Source organism: Eretmochelys imbricata, chromosome 16 (genome assembly GCF_965152235.1).
Source record: "Eretmochelys imbricata isolate rEreImb1 chromosome 16, rEreImb1.hap1, whole genome shotgun sequence".
In the NCBI taxonomy this organism is placed as follows: domain Eukaryota; kingdom Metazoa; phylum Chordata; order Testudines; family Cheloniidae; genus Eretmochelys; species Eretmochelys imbricata.
Window position 1 is genome coordinate 8,223,327 of NC_135587.1, and position 16,582 is coordinate 8,239,908.

At 46.3% G+C, this 16,582-nt stretch overlaps 1 protein-coding gene across 1 annotated transcript in view; it reads right to left on the reverse strand.

The window, feature by feature from the left end:
• Nucleotides 1-578: 578 nt before the first annotated feature.
• LOC144276035 (ectonucleoside triphosphate diphosphohydrolase 2-like) overlaps nt 579-16,582 on the reverse strand; it is a 30,091-nt gene continuing 14,087 nt past the window's right edge. Inside the window, exons 3-9 of the mRNA XM_077835855.1 lie at nt 15,864-16,014; nt 14,373-14,532; nt 10,862-11,089; nt 7,148-7,420; nt 5,740-5,835; nt 3,861-3,995; nt 579-2,910 (exon numbers count right to left, since the gene is read on the reverse strand). Of these exons, the coding sequence (XP_077691981.1) occupies nt 2,692-2,910; nt 3,861-3,995; nt 5,740-5,835; nt 7,148-7,420; nt 10,862-11,089; nt 14,373-14,532; nt 15,864-16,014 (1,262 nt within the window). The 3' untranslated portion in view covers nt 579-2,691. The remainder of the gene's footprint in view (nt 2,911-3,860; nt 3,996-5,739; nt 5,836-7,147; nt 7,421-10,861; nt 11,090-14,372; nt 14,533-15,863; nt 16,015-16,582) is intronic.

Here is a 16,582-nt window from a genome sequence, read left to right on the forward strand (position 1 = left end):
TTTTAATAAAAAGTTGTTCTAATAGGGAATCTGTGCTAGTCTCAACCAGGCCTCATGAACAAGAAGAGCTCTGTGTAGCTCAGAACCTTGTCCCTCTTACTAACAGAAGGCAATAAAAGATATTCTCTCACTCACGAAAGCTTATGCTCAAATAAATTGGTTAGTCTCTAAGGTGCCGCAAGTTCTCCTTTTCTTTTTATGTCACTTAACACTTTTAAAAAATGTTACCCAAAGGGTACGTCTACACTGCAAAAAAAGACCTGCAGCACAGTTTGGGCTGGCCCAGATCATCTGATTTGGGCTCAGGAGGCTCAGGCTTTGGGGCTAAAAATTGCAGTGTAGTTGATCGGGCTTGCACTGGAGCCTGGGCTCTGAAACCCTGCGAGGAGGGAGAGGATTTTTATTGCAGTGTAGATGTACCCTGACTGACTTAGAAGCACAAATGCTTTTAATTTTGGAGCTTGTGTTCTTAAGTCACTCAGGGCCTGACTGTTAAAGGTATTTAGGCACCTAAATCCCAGGCATCTAAATACCTGTAAGAATCTGGCCAAGTCAGTTTTGAAAATCACACTCTAAAGTCTTTAGTTGAAGGATTACATTTTATTTTATTTTATCCTTTCCATTTCTTTGAAAGCAATTTCCTCAATAGCACTGGGCTCTTTTACAAGAGTTTGAAAGTACCCATGGCTTTACCTAGGGCAGTGGCTCTCAACCTTTCCAGACTGCTGTATCCCGTTCAGGAGTTTAATTTGTCTTGCGTACCCCCAAGTTTCACCTCACTTAAAAACTACTTGCTTACAAACTCAGACATAAAAATACAAAAGTGTCACAGCTCATTGTTACTGAAAATTGCTGAATTTCTCATTTTTACCATAGAATTATCAAATAAATCAACTGGAACATAAATACTGTAGCACATTTCCGTATACAGCATATAGGAGCAGTATAAACAAGTCATTGTATGAAATTTTAGTTGGTACTGACTTCGCTAGTGCTTTTCATGTAGCCTGTTGTAAAACTAGGCAAATATCTAGACAAGTTGATGTACCCCCGAAAGACCTCTGCGTACCCCTAGTTGAGAACCACTGACCTAGAGAACCACCGTTTCTTCCTAGGATTGATGTCACTGTATGAAGGGTTAGTACCAAGAATTATGGTAAAGCAGCAGAGACAATGATTGGCCAGCGATGTGACATCATTCCCAGAAGCACCATGTTCCAGGAATACTGGAATAGCACACGACACTAGAAGTGCTCAGGTATCATTGCAGCCCTCCAAAGGAAATTTGGATGTTGGAATATAAACTAACCGCTTAACTTTAATCCTGGTCTAATGGATAGGTCATTGGACTGGAAATCAGAAGATCTGGCTTCTATTCCTGGCTCTGCCACTGACTGGATGCATGATTTTGGGCAAGTCATTTCACCTTCTGGGCCTCAGTTTCCCCTCCCACCTTTTGTCTTTCTTGTGTACTTAGATTGCGAGAACTTTGGGATGGGCTGACTCTGTGTGTTTTCACAGTGCTAGCACAGTGAGGCCCTGATATTGATTGAAACCTCCAGGTGCTACCTCAATACACATCATAATACCACCAAAGCCAGAAACAGAGATCATTCATTTTTGAAGATTCCCACTAACAAGAAAGGAGGAAGCTGTCAGGAAGATGAGCATGGATATTTTCTTTGTTAAAACTAAGATGCTGAAACAATCAGATAATTACTACCAACACTGAAAAGCTACTTTCGTAATTGGAACATGACTGTGAACTGGCAGTTACATTACAGCTGAATTTTAAGGACGTTCAGTTCCCAATCAGTGGACATAGGATCTGCTCTTCTGGGCGGGAACAGCACCTTGTACAGCAAATTCTTTTCACAATCTGATCATATCTGATCACTCTGCCCTTCTAGAATTGACAGGAATGTCCTGGTTCCATTGTGATGACAATCGTCGTATTAGTGTGCCGCTTCGCTTTGAGGCTTGCTCAGGAAGCCATTTTTCCTGCAAAAGCTACTGATTGTGGTCTCTGTGGGCCAGAGTTTCAAAAGAGCGCAAGGCCAGATTTCCATTATTTTCAGATTTCCAATTGATTCTGCTATCCGCCACCACGGTGCAAATCCGAAGTAACTGACTGCCAGGGAGATACCCCAGAGTACCTCAAGGAGTGACTGAAATCCGAATCTCTTCCACTGGGATCTGCCTCCTCAGCTCCACAGAAAACAACTACCAGCATGTACCCAGCATTCAGGGCTAGTTACCAGGCACTTTCTATGGCATCAGTGTAAACTACATGTTTACAGCCAGTCTGGCTTGGGGGGAGGCCCAGCTGGCTGAGCACCATGCCGAACTCTGGAAACCCCATCTGGCTGTTTGTCTCTTGGAAAAGTGATTGGATGAAAAAAATTAAACACTAAAGAGCTTTTTCTGACACCTATGCAACAGCTCTGCAGCGTCTCATATTCCACGGGTCCAGGAAATTGTGTAGCTTGCCAGCTAACTGCAATCCCAGATTTCCTGCAGCATGAGAGTTGCTATCTCTATTTGCAATGCTGAAGCCTAGTAGAAGCCCACCAAGTCTCAGAAATCTCACAGGAGAGACCTTCGTCTCTTCAGGCCACTCCTTTGTGTGCTCTCATTCTCTCTGTCCTGTAATTGCCCTCTGCTGAGAGCTGACAACCCCTGGGACAACAGTCAGAGTTCTTCCACAATGTCATCCTGCCCATTGTCCTTAGCCATCACACGGTATGCGATGCGTGTGAAGGAGCCCGTGAGCATCAGGACAAAGAGGATGAAGAGCAAGGGCCAGATCCCATATTCAATCCCTTTTAGGGAGCTCGGCTTATCCTCTGGGATGGTGTTGGTCAGATTCAGCATGTACCCAAGAGCCCAGCCAGCTGATATGTTACCAACCTAATGAAACAAAACAACAGAGTAAGACTGGGTTCGTGGCAGGTGACTAGTGATAGGTGAAGCCCAGGGCTGGAGGCTCAGACAGATATCTCAATGCCCAGACCCAACGCTTAGTTAATTTTATCCTGGTCTCAAAATTGGGTTAGAAGACTCAAAAGACCAGGCTTTCTCAGGAGATTACTAGTTTCTGAAGGGCACTTCTGCTTCCAGTCCTGGCCAAAGGCAGGAAGGGAAGGGATGTGACTTTTCTTTTAAAAGATGTGTCTAACCAATCTAACCCTGCCCCCCAGATTATTCAAAATCTGAACCCAAATTTCACAGCTGGCCCCCGGCTCTGTAACAGACCACACTAGCTCTCCAGATGTGAACACTCCCAAACTTTGCAAGGCATTCAAAAACCAGAAACAGACTGGGATTTTTTTTGACTCAGGCCCATCTCTCAACTCAGAAAACCATGAAGATGTCTTTTTGCCCTTAGTTTTAAATTATCTCCAGGCCACCTTCCCTGATCTACCACCTCGAATGGTGTCCTGCACCCCACGATACACTGCATTCTAATAGAGGACTAGTTGCTCAATGTTAGGGTTGGAATTTTGACCCATTCATTCGTGATGTCTGTCAAGTTTCACAACAGTGACTGACAGAGATGATCATCTTTCTGTGGCTTAGTTGATGGTCCTGCTTGTCAGACCAGTCACTTTATTTTATAAAAATATAGCACTGGGGTATAGCTGCATAGCTCAGGTTCTGAACGTTTGGACTCATTTCTTATTTTATCCACACTATTTTTCCCCATCACCTTTGCCTGGGAGGAACTGCTGCCAGCCAGGAATGACAGCATCCGTGTAAGATATCTCAAAAATGATCATGGGAGAGGACATATCCCTCCCAGGCACTGTTAGCTACCTCCCCACAGACACATCTGTTATCTAAAGCATCACATTACTGACCTTCTCCTGGAATGTAATCTGGCCAGAGCTGTCCAAGTCGAACAGGAATCCCCTTGTACTTAGATGGTAGATGAATGTGGATACGGAACAGTGATCAGCAAGACTGTCTGGTCGCATCTGGAACCTCTTGCTCAGCTTAACAGCATTTGCAAAAGAAGTTAGACAAGTAAATATTCACTAACTGCATTTCCGAATGCTCCTAATATGGTAAAATCCAGTCCTTGTTGCTCTGTGCCACCAGTTGCTGAATTGCAGCAATGCTCAGGAATGCTCTCAAGCGTCTTATTTATGGCTATGAAGTGAATGCTTCTTTCAGCCTGCTAAGCTGAAGACTTTTAGTTCACCCGCAGGGAAGGGAGAGACCCTCCTTCATCCAAATCACTTTACATTTCATTTTTGTTTGTCTTTTCAAAGAAAAAAATCTCTTGAATTCCCCATGGAAGGATCTCCATGGACCCCCTGGGTGTTGAAGGACCTCATGTCATGGGGCGCTCCATGTGGGAGGGAACAAGAGGATGAGGATAGTTTTGTATGGAAAGAAGAGTAACAGGAGACATAAGTATGTAAAATACAGGAGGGCCAGTTAAAATCCCCTTTCTACTCCTTAATACAAAGGAATGAGCATTTGACTAAATGAGAAGCCCAGGGAGAGGAGCTTGGATCACAGCTCCCATGGGTGATCTCTCTCTTCTGCACAACACTGTACAGATTATATCAAAGTCAGGGACCCTATTTGTTCGGCACAATGTACCTATTCTCCAATGCTGAGCAGTCTTTGGAAGCCACAGAGCAACCACAAACCACAAAGCTAATAAAAATGAAAAATACAAAACAGGAAAATTTAGATTGGATGACGTTTGACATTTGCGGAGATTTGGAGTTTTTTATAACCTGGGATCTCACAGTGATATCCCAAACATATGGTACAAAAGAGCCTATGTGCACTCCCTGATGATAAGTCCCATTCACAGCGAGATGGCACCTCCAGCCAGCTTGAACCACCCAACCATTCCAGCCACATCTCGGTGGTGTCAGCAATGAGGTGGAAATATTTCTACCAGGAGGATCCACAAAATGGCTGGAATTGTCAGAAGGGCTCAAGCACGGACAATCACGGCCAGATTTTGAAAAGAGCTCAGCATGTTGTGCAGAAGTTGGGTGCGGAGCTCCTTGGAAAGCCTGGCCCTGATTGTGGATGTTCAGCCCTTAGAAATCTGGCCCAGGGAGACCAAGCAGGACTCGTTACATTCAGCTGTTTTCAGAAGCTGGAAACACCCTTGTCACAGAGGAGGCTGGAGAGTGTGTCTGCTCCTAGTACTTTCTCTCTCTGCCTTAAGATGGAGCAGGGGCGTGTGCAATGCTTTACAAAGTGTACAAGGAAAAGCTCATCCATTAGGTCATTATACCCATTCCCACAGTACCGTGTATGGACAGGTGACTGCCACATGCGCTGTGTAGACAAAGAGGCAAAACAGTCCCTGCCTGCACCCATGGAGACAAGAATACCTCATACTGACACGAGCATCAGACCAAATAGCCAAGTAACAGATAAGTTGGGCTTGCTTCTCAGTGACACCAGTGGAGTCCCTCTGCTCAGCCCCATTGTAACAAACACCACAATCTGGCCCACTGACGGTGTGTAGAGAGTCTAGGTTTAGAGTATTTTTGCATTGACTGGATCCCACTTCTTGAAAGTCCCACGGCTTTGGAAATGGGCTAGATCTTAACCCAGCACCCAAGAGAACCCCCGAGCTCCCCTTGGCTGGGGTCACCTGCTCGCAGCACTTTCAGGATAACCGAAGGTCTGAGTCGGGTTTTGCCTGAAAGCGTTGCCTGCCTCACTTATCCCCATGGTACAAGTGGGTTAGCTCACAGTCACCTCTTCCATAGACAGCCCACAGAATACGTCGACTGCCTGGCCCAGGTCAGTAGAGGGTGTCATCTTCTTCACAAGATCCAGAGCCTCAGAAATCACCTAGAACAGCAGCAGAAATACTCATTGGAAAATTCAGCCCGTTTGTAGAATGAATAAAGCAAGGCAGCAGCGTGAGGGCACACATGGCATGTTCCCAGGACGCTCTCCCAGCACGTCTCTGTTTGGTAGCTGTATGTCTCCATGACATGCACCAGGAGATCAAGCAGAATTCATTACACCTGGTTATTGAACAAAGGGGCAAACAATAGAAATGTCTCTGGGAAGCTGCTTTTCTGGCCTTTAGCATGGACTAGGGCAGCCCTTGAGCTCCTCAGCACCAGACCTCCGGCTGGGGCTTGCAACAGGGAATAACTGGGGTGCAGAACCGCCCTGGCTGGCCACACCTCTTCCCAGCCCTGATAGCCTCAAAATGCCTCCGACGTGCCCCCCTGCACCAAAGGTCTGGTGGAGGCTCCCTGGGCCAGGAGTAGGGTAACTAGTTAATCTGATCCTCCAGCTACTATGTTGAATTACTTTCCCTTGTAGTTTGTATGGTAAAGATGTGGCTGGAGCTGCTAGATGCAGAGCAGCACCCAGGAGAGAGTCGGGTCTCATCTAGCACCTTTCACCCTCAAACTTTCCAAGCGCTCTTTGCGGACAGCGGAGTGAGGTACCAGCAGTGCAATAGCTGCAGCAGTCGTATGTTCAGCCCTGGCTCCCATAAAACTCTGGACACAAGGACCTGTGGTTCAGAGAGGGGATGTTGGGCAGCACATCAAAGTAATTCCCTACAGTATGTTTAGAATGTGCCAGAGGATCTGTAGCTTCCCCCTGAACAATAAGCAGATATGAGAAAGGACAGCGCCTCCAGAATCGCAGCACCCTGGTACTTCACTGCAGGCTCAGACAGCCTAAGCCTCTGTTCCACCATAGCACTTGAAGCCAAAGCCTTCTAACCTGGAGATCCTCTGGCTGACACCCGTGATGGATATCTGGTTCATTAAACCCATGCCCACATAGACACTTGAGAATTGTCACTAACCAGAAAGTTATCATCGTTTGGAACCTCAAAAAGGCAGTACACGTCAGATTCTCTTGGCTTGACGGGAGACCCCTACCACTTAAGCTAAAAAAGAATCTGTTGCTATTATTAGTGGAGGGCCCATGACACACCTTAGAATAGGTCTCATTCCATCCAGTAGAGGGCAGTGCTGCACATATTTACTACCCAGAGCAATTCCAGTTCCACCTAGCAGAGGACAGAGAACTAATACATACTAGTCAATCTCACAAAGTTTATTAGATGTTGAGCTGGGTACATCTCTTAAGAACTCCATGCGTAAAGCACACCTTAATGTCCTGGAGAACTTACCTGAAATCTAGTTATATTGGGTTGGAAAACTCCATTTGGAGAACACTGTGAGAAGCCGCAGAACAAGGAGTCGTCGAACAAACTTCCCATGAGTCTCCTGCAGGCGGAAGAGTTGCTGGAGCCATTTACGTGAAACACATCTTCAGAGGTAGGTATGTTTAAAGAGGCGTTACTTCCAGTGCAGGGCCCAGTATGCACAGAACCGAACCGCACTTCCCGGAAATAGGAGAGAGGCCAGCAGGGATTAGACACAGATTTCACGTAGCCATCATCCTAGAGGGAGAGGATAAAACAGGAGCACAGAGAGCGAAAGGCAGTGCTGGAGTCTGAACAGGACTTTTCAAATAAAGACAAAATACAATGAAACTAAGAACGAGAAGTACTTGTGGCACCTTAGAAACTAACAAATTTATCTGAGCATAAGCTTTCGTGGGCTAAAGCCCACTTCATCAGATGCATGCAGTGGAAAATACAGTAGGAAGATAGATAGATAGATAGATAGATAGATAGACACAGAGAACATGAAAAATGGGGGCTGCCATACCAACTCTTAACGAGATCAATCGATTAAGGTGGGCTATTATCAGCCGGAGAAAAAAAAATTTTGTAGTGATAATCAGGATGGCCCTTTTCAAACTGTTGACAAGAAGGTGTGAATAACAGTAGGGGAAAATTAGCACGGGGAAATAGTTTTTAGTTAGTGTAATGACTCATCCACTCCCAGTCTTTATTCAAGCCTAATTTAATGGTGTCCAGTTTGCAGATTAATTCCAGTTCTGCTGTTTCTCGTTGGAGTCTGTTTTTGAAGTTTTTTTGCTGAATAATGGCGACTTTAGATCTGTAATTGAGTGTCCAGGGAGGCTGAAGTGTTCTCCGACTGGTTTTTGTATGTTATCATTCTTGACGTCTGATTTGTATCCATTTATTCTTTTGCGTTGAGACTGTCCAGTTTGGCCAATGTACATGGCAGAGGGGCATTGCTGGCACATGACAGATTGACAGAGCCAGAAGAGTACCCAGAAGTCACCTACTACACGACAGGCCCAACAAAGAAAGTAACAGAACGCCACTAGCCATCACCTTCAGCCCCCAACTAAAACCTCTCCAGTGCATCATCAAGGATCTACAACCTATCCTGAAGGATGAACCCTCACTCTCACAGATCTTGGGAGACAGGCCAGTCCTCGCTTACAGACAGCCCCCAAACCTGAAGCAAATACTCACCAGCAACCACACACCACACAGCAAAAACACTAACCCAGGAACCTATCCTTGCAACAAAGCCCGTTGCCAACTCTGTCCACACATCTATTCAAGGGACACCATCATAGGACCTAATCACATCAGCCACACTATCAGAGGCTCATTCACCTGCACATCTACCAATGTGATATATGCCATCATGTGCCAGCAATGCCCCTCTGCCATGTACACTGGCCAAACCGGACAGTCTCAACGCAAAAGAATAAATGGACACAAATCAGACGTCAAGAAAGATAACATTCAAAAACCAGTCGGAGAGCACTTCAGCCTCCCTGGACATTCAATTACAGACCTAAAAGTCACAATTATTCAGCAACAAAAACCTTCAAAAACAGACTCCAACGAGAAACAGTAGAACTGGAATTAATCTGCAAACTGGACACCATTAAATTAGGCTTGAATAAAGACTGGGAGTGGATGAGTCATTACACTAACTAAAAACTATTTCCCCATGCTAATTTTCCCCCTACTGTTATTCACACCTTCTTGTCAACTGTTTGAAATGGGCCATCCTGATGGTCACTACAAAAGTTTTTTTCTCCTGCTGATGATAGCCCACCTTAATTGATTGGTCTCATTAAGAGTTGGTATGGCAACCCTCATTTTTTCATGTTATCTGTATGTATATATATATATATCTATCTTCGTACAGTATTTTCCACTGCATGCATCTGATGAAGTGGGCTTTAACCAACAAAAGCTTATGCTCAAATAAATTTGTTAGTCTCTAAGGTACCACAAGTACTCCTCGTTCTTTCTGCTGGTACAGACTAACAAGGCTACCACTCTGAAATGAAACTAAGGAGAATTTGGTTTCAACATACCAGGTTTATAACAGAGAAAGGGTGGATTTTAAAAGTTTTGCATAAACCAAGCCCCCGCCATTCAGATTCTCATCCAAACTATCCAACCCTCTGCAAAGTTGGGACTTGGTACTGAATGTTTTCACCTTCTGTGGATTTCAGTGAAGCTGCAAGTGTTTGGCACCTTACAGAACCGGGACTTGTAGTGAGAATTTAGAGAACATGCCCTTTATAAGTTTCCTGGTCTTTCTTGTTGGACCAGAAATAACGCTCATCTGACCTTCCCCTTCCCAGCCCAAAGCAGACATGCAGGGAAGGTAAAGGATGTTCACAGGTCAGACTTTTATCAAAATTTCAAGAACAGGCCGTCTGAGTTTGGGATGAATGTTCAGTCTACCAGTCAGGTCCAGCCCTAAAGATAAGAGATCCCCATGCCCAAACTCTTCTCATCCCTCTGAGACTGGGGAGACATGGCTGGGAATTTGGTTAATCACTCTGCTGTAGCTCTCGTCACACTGATTCTCTAGCGTGAATCAAAAGGAAGAATGGTCCATTGGTTAGACCACTAGCCGGAGCTGTGGGAGACCGGAGTTCAATTGTTGCTCTGCCACAAACATCTGGGCATTTCACTTAGTCTCCCAGTGCCTCAGTCCCCTGTCTGTACAATGGGGAGAATGCACTGCTTTATCTCACAGGGGCATTCTGAGGATAAATACATTAAAGATTGTGAGGCGCTGCTCAGATGCTCTGGTAATGGGTAGTACCATACCTAGGACTAGCATTTTGGGCTGGAAGCTTCATTTCCTGATGAGCCCTTTGCAGGCACCGTCATTCAGGAGCTAGTGTTTATGAACCCCATTACTCTACCGTAATGCAAGTGGGGCAGAGCAGGTCTCTCTGGGTTAAATCTGGGTCCAAAACGAGGGCAGGTGCAGCAGAGAGGTTTTTAACTTCTGTGTGTGTCACTTATACATACGGTACCCAGTGTCCATCCAGCCATGTATGCAGTACCCGTATTGCTCAGCAGCCATGAAGTAGATGTAGACTTGGCAGAATTTAATTTTTTATATATAATTTGGATGGAGAATATTGATGTTTATTTTTAAGCATTTTTTCTATTTTTATTGATTTCAATTTTCAGTTGCAGGAAATTGTGGGGGGGGGGCAGACAATTATTTAATAGCAGTAGATGTTGAGATTCAAAAAAGTTAAAGCTTTATAGCTGTTTAAAATACAAACTGCCAACACCACATCCAAATATACAAAGTAAATATCCTTAAATCAAACTCTCATAAGTTCTTAAGCAGCGTTTTTCTTACTGTCCCTTTCTGTACATTTCAACGAGCATTGATGGAAATATTTTTTCGTCGGTTTGTGTGGGTGCGGTGAAATCAACATTTAACAATGAAAATCTAATCCTTCCAAGCCCAAGCATATATGCCTGTGTTCATGCCACAGACACGCATTCTATGCACACGAGTATAACCAGTGCTTGTGACACATGCTCTGTGCTTGTGTACTCATAGGCAAGCTCCTGCATTAAAGAGGGTGTCTGATGTTATCTGACTATGTATGTACACGGACTATAACTTAAGACATTTAACATTATAGGTCTGAAGCAGCCATGAAGCACATGAGCTGCACTCACCTGTATGGCTTTCAACAGCAGCCGCTTCCGGAGCTGGTCTGTGCCATAGCACAGGAACTGGTGGGTGTAGACCCTGTGTGCTTGCCCGTACAACCGCAGCGTCACCTCGTTCTCAGGATCTGTGCTCCTTTCTTTGATCTTGAAAGTGATCTGGGTTGAGGCTTCTCTTATGGTCATGACTCCAACTGTTCCCCTCTTGGAGCGGCTCCACCGTCCAATCCAGCCATACTAGACAAAAAAGAACCAGAGAGGAAGATTTTAAAAATAAAGCCCCGTACACTTGACAAGTCTCTGAGTTCAGATGCTCTGGAGGAATGAATGGGGAGGAACTGGAAATGCAACATCACACCTGCCACCGTCGGGGGCACCAGCCACTCCAGCCCCTGCCACTTCTCCTAATCATCCACTTCCCTTCCTTCCAATCTCAGCAGCAAACTACTCATTTTCTCCCCTGCTACTATTTCTGTATTGGTGGCAGAGGTATCTATTTAAATAACGATAATAACAGGCCGTACCAACATTAACATGATACAAAGTCACCCAGGGAATTTTCCAAAGCCTTATTGCGTATCTAGCAAAATCAACTTTCCACTGGAAAATGGGCACGACCTTTAACCCCTAGCAGGACATCTAGGAGTCTGAGGTCTTGACACTGAATTGCTGCCACACTGTGGAGTAAACCTGCAGCCAGAGGAGTACAACCTGATAGCATCATTTACGTTCTTGGAGCAGTTTTGTTTATGGGATGGATCTCGAGTGTTTGAGATAAACGGACGGTAAATACAGAATGAGGGAAAGGTGTATGCTGTGTCTGGACAGCCTCTGCCAATCACATGCAGGAGGTCATTGAGTTAAAGACTGCAGCCAGGTTCTTAAAGACTGGATCATTTTTAGAGCTAAGGAAATACTGGATAAAAATATCCCTGGTCTAATATATATGAGAACTACTACATCATTCCGAAAGCTATAATAACTCTCACTGAGTGGCTGGGTCACTATAAAAAGTAATTTTCGCTCTGTTGATACTCACACCTTCTTCTCAACTGTTGGGAAGGGGCAACATCCACCTTGATTGAATTGGCCTTGTTAGCGCAGACCCCCCACTTGGTAAGGCAACTCCCATCTTTTCATGTGCTGTAACATATATACTGCTTACTGTATTTTTTCATCCGATGAAGTGGGTTTTAGCCCATGAAAGCTTATGTCCAAATAAATTTGTTAGGCCACATCTACACTACCCACCGGATCGGCGGGTAGTGATCGATCTATCGGGGATCTATTTATCGTGTCTAGTGTGGACGCGATAAATCGATCCACGATCGCTGTGCCGTCGACTCCGGAACTCCACCACGGCGAGAGGCGGAAGCGGAGTCGACGGGGGAGCGGCCACAGTTGATCCCGCGCCGCGAGGATGCAAAGTAAGTGATTCTAAGTTGATCTAAGATATGTTGACTTCAGCTACGCTATTCTCGTAGCTGAAGTTGTGTATCTTAGATCGATCCCCCCTGCCCCCCTCCCAGTGTAGACCAGGTGCCACAAGGACTCCTCGTTGTTTTTGCTGATACAGACTAACACAGCTACCACTCAAACTCTCACTGTGATTCACTGAATAATGTACTCATTTAAGATCCACATTAGTTGCTGAATAGGTGACTCCAGCTACAGCACTGGACTAGCTCCAATCATTTAATAACAATCATTGCAGACATGAGCACTGAGAACTGCAGAATCTCAACTATGTTTAAAGGCATGGGTCAGTAAGCAGTGATTTGTTACACCATTTCTCTCTACAGAGGCATATTGATGACTACACAGGACTCTCTTCCTAGCCCTACTGAAGTTCAAGTACTTCAATTCCACAGGGAGCTCTCCCTTCAGGAGCATCTTGTAGTCTCAGTTCTCATTCCCCACTTCTTCTTGCACAAGCAGATTTGACTGGTGCTGACATTAGTGATAGAAAGGGGCCACAAGAAAAGGCAAGGACATGTATAGTCAATACAGTAGCTGCTGTTCTGAATGGCACTACAAATCTTGTTAATTACCGTGCCTGTTTTTGAGTTGTCTCACTGCATTCTACAGCATGGTATAATAAGCCCTTTGTGGAGGATTCACAGACTCATAGACTTTAAGGTCAGAACGGAACATTATGATCATCTAGTCTGACCTCCTGCACAAGGCAGGCCACAGAATCTCACCCACCTACTCCTGCAATAAACCTCTCATCTATGTCTGAGCTACTGAAGTCCTCAAATCATGGTTTAAAGACTTCAAGATGCAGAGAATCCTCCAGCAAGTGACCATGCCCCATGCTGCAGAGGAAGGCGAAAAACCCCCAGGGCCTCTTCCAATCTGCCCTGGAGGAAAATTCCTTCCTGACCCCAAATATGGCGATCAGCTGAACCCTGGGCATGTGGGCAAGATTCACCAGCCAGACACCCAGGAAAGAATTCCCTGTAGTAACTCAGATCCCACCCCATCTAACATCCCATCACAGGCCATTGGGCCTATTTACCAGGAATAGTCAATGATCAACTAATTTGACATGTAGGACAATCTTAACTGCTTTGGGGTCAGTGTGATCAGACTCCCAGATGTGACTTTTAAAAAACAGCTTTCCACAAACAAAATAATGAAGGGTTTATGGACTGTAGCCAGCAAGCGCATGGAATAACGAGCCTTTCCCTTGTATGGCACTGCCAGCTTGGGAATACAGTGTTCTGTTTAATCCATACACCCTTGGAAGAGAGCGAAGGAAAATGTAATGAACTGGCGCAAGCGTGACAGAGTGAGGGGCGCATGAAGGCATGCACATTACTGCCCTCTACTTGCCGAAGTCAGAACTGCTCACAGCCGCAATACTACCATAGCTAAACGAGATTTTACCTGAGACAAAATGCTAGAGGCCTGTGATACTGGAGCAAAAGGATATGAATTCTGTTCGCTGTCTTTGGCAAATCCTGAGAGGTAACTGAACAGAACTAAGTGACCCACCAACCTGGAACAACAGTGAGGAAAGCACTGTCTGCACTGGAGCTGCAAGACTGAGGGGTCATCTTGTTTTTTTGTTTTAAACAACCCTTAAGTCTTGGGCCAGGTTTACTAAGAATCACAAATTACTTTAAAACCTGGACAAATTTTCCTGTAAGCCTTGGGGAGTTTTTGGTGCAGACGGCAGCATGTACACATCTGTAGGACCCTATCCTAGGACAGCCGTTCTATTAACCCAGTAGTAACAGTTTGACCTCTTCCACACTGGCCAGCCAAACGCTATTATCATATAGACTGGCCATAACTAAGTTGAAAGAGTGTTTAAGAACTGTTTCAAAACTTTGCTGGAAGCCCCATACAGGTAGAACCCTAATGGTCCCATCACTATCTCCAGTTGGTTACTATTTCCTCCTCCAGCCCCATTCTTCTCTCTGCTATGGAACCACTGAAGTCAGTGGAATCACACCGGTGTGATGGAGCGGAGAATCATACAGGTGTCCTACGCCAACCCTACAGCCTTTACCTTGATGAAGTTCTCCAGGAGATAGTTCACAGTGACCCAGCCAAACACCCCCTCATTTTGACTGGACAGAATTTCTGCTCCCTGAAAGTCAAAGGGGTATGACTTCAGCGTGGAGGTTACAGCGGCAGGAAGAGTATTCGACACAGTGGGACTGGTGAGGCTGGGTGAAGAGGGAAGAAGCACATTAGTTGATAAAGGGCCCCAAGAACAATCCTGAGTGACAACAGCCTCAATGCTTCTGGCATGAGGCACATTTTGGGGAATCATACAATATCAGGGTTGGAAGGAACCTCAGGAGGTCATCTAGTCCAACCCCCTGCTCAAAGCAGGACCAATTCCCAATTTTTGCCCCACATCCCTAAATGGCCCCCTCAAATATTGAACTAACAACCCTGGGTTTAGCAGGGCAATGCTCAAACCACTGAGCTATCCTTCCCCCCATAACACAGTGTAAGTTATAATACGGCACCAGTCAATTGCACTGATCACCAGCTTGGTCACATGGCTGGAGAGGAGCACACACAGGCTCTGCCCTTGGGAAGCAAAGCTTAAGGTCTTAGAGAGGACACAAGGTCCAGTGGTTAGATCATGAGGCTGGAAACTGGGAGATCCAGATCCAATTCCCTGCCCTACCACAGACTGCCTGTGTGGCCGAGAGCTAGTCAGTCCATGGGACTTAGACCCCTAAATACCTCTGAGGAGCTGTTCCTCCACTCCTCCTCTGTGAAATGGGGACAACAGTGCTCCCCCACCTCTCAGGGCCACTGGGAGGATAAATAGGTTAGACTGTGATGTGCTTAGAGAATGGGGGCCACCTAAGTACTTCAGATGGTTTACCTGGCCAGTGTAGTCAGGGATGAACAGAGGTGGGGAGCACGGGCAGAGTATAATGGAAGCTGCGGCAGGCTAAGCCTCGCCAAACCTCGCACCATCGGGGGGAAGGGCAGTGTCAGATTTGGGGCCCCTGGAAAAATCTCCCCCTGCCACGGCTCCGGGGCTGGAGGAGCTCTCGCTTTTCCGGTCTCAGGGCCACAGCAGGGAGGGGGAGCGGGAAGAGGAGCGAGCGGGGGCAAAGCCTTGTGGGGGGAGGGGGAAGAGAGTGGGGACAGAAGGGGGTGGGGCTGTGAGTGGAGCTGCAGGTGGAAGGGGTGAAAAGGGGGAGGGATGCCAGGAGCTCCACCATGGTCCCAGCTCAGGCTGAGAGCTCAACCTGTGGCTCGAACTGAGCTCTCAGCCCCCGCTGCCCTGGCCAGGAATATGTGGGGGGAGAGGCCAAGCTCTCAGCCTCCCTCCCCCACTCCAGCCGGGGCCACAGGGTGGGGCTGAGAGCAGCAAGCAGGAGTGGGGCCTTGGTTGGAAGAGGCAGTGAAGGTGGCTAGCCTCCCCAAGGGGAAGCTTCACCTACCGCCCATGATGGGGAGGCTAGTTTATAAAATGGTCATTCACACCCAATGTGCTATCAGCACATAGGTAGCTGAAACCTTGACTCACTTCAGCAGCCTCATGTCAGCAGTTGCTCCCAAATAGATAGGGGTTTGGTCATGCTGTTCCTCAGGGATTTCCTTCATTGCCTGGTCGAGGCATGGCTTTAAGCTGTTCCCAGCTTCCCCTAGGGATCCAGAGTGGCTGGAGATTCCAGGACCTAAGGACCCAAAAGAAACATAAGAAATATTATGACAGGGTGGGGTTAGCCATTAGCCACAGCAATACACGCATCTTTTGAGATAAACGCAGTTCTGTGCAGAGTTTAGGATTTGTTACAGCAGATCTGTAAGGTGATGAGTCACCTGTGCTAGGCTCCAGCCAATCCACAAGCCAGGGACTGGTCTGGTGACACTCAGGGCTGGTATATAAGCCTGACTGGCAGAACAGCAGCTGAGTCTGCTCACTCTCATTTCAGGGCTTGGAACTCTCTCCTGCCTGCTAGTGGCAACAGACTACCCAAGCCTTAGCCTGCCCCTGCCCTGTTCCTAGTCCTTCTCCATCCTTGCGCCAACCCTGCTCTGGACTCCTGATGCTGGCTCTGACCCTTAGGCCCAACTGCCACAACTCTGACGACTAGGCCTGACCATCCCCCTCATGGTTTCTGATAAGATCAACCAGAATCCTGCCTCTAATAATGGCTAATACATGATGCTTTAGTGGAGTGAGATAAAAAGTGAATGCATGTAAATATAACACAAGGCACCTAATTAAACCAACAGATGCAA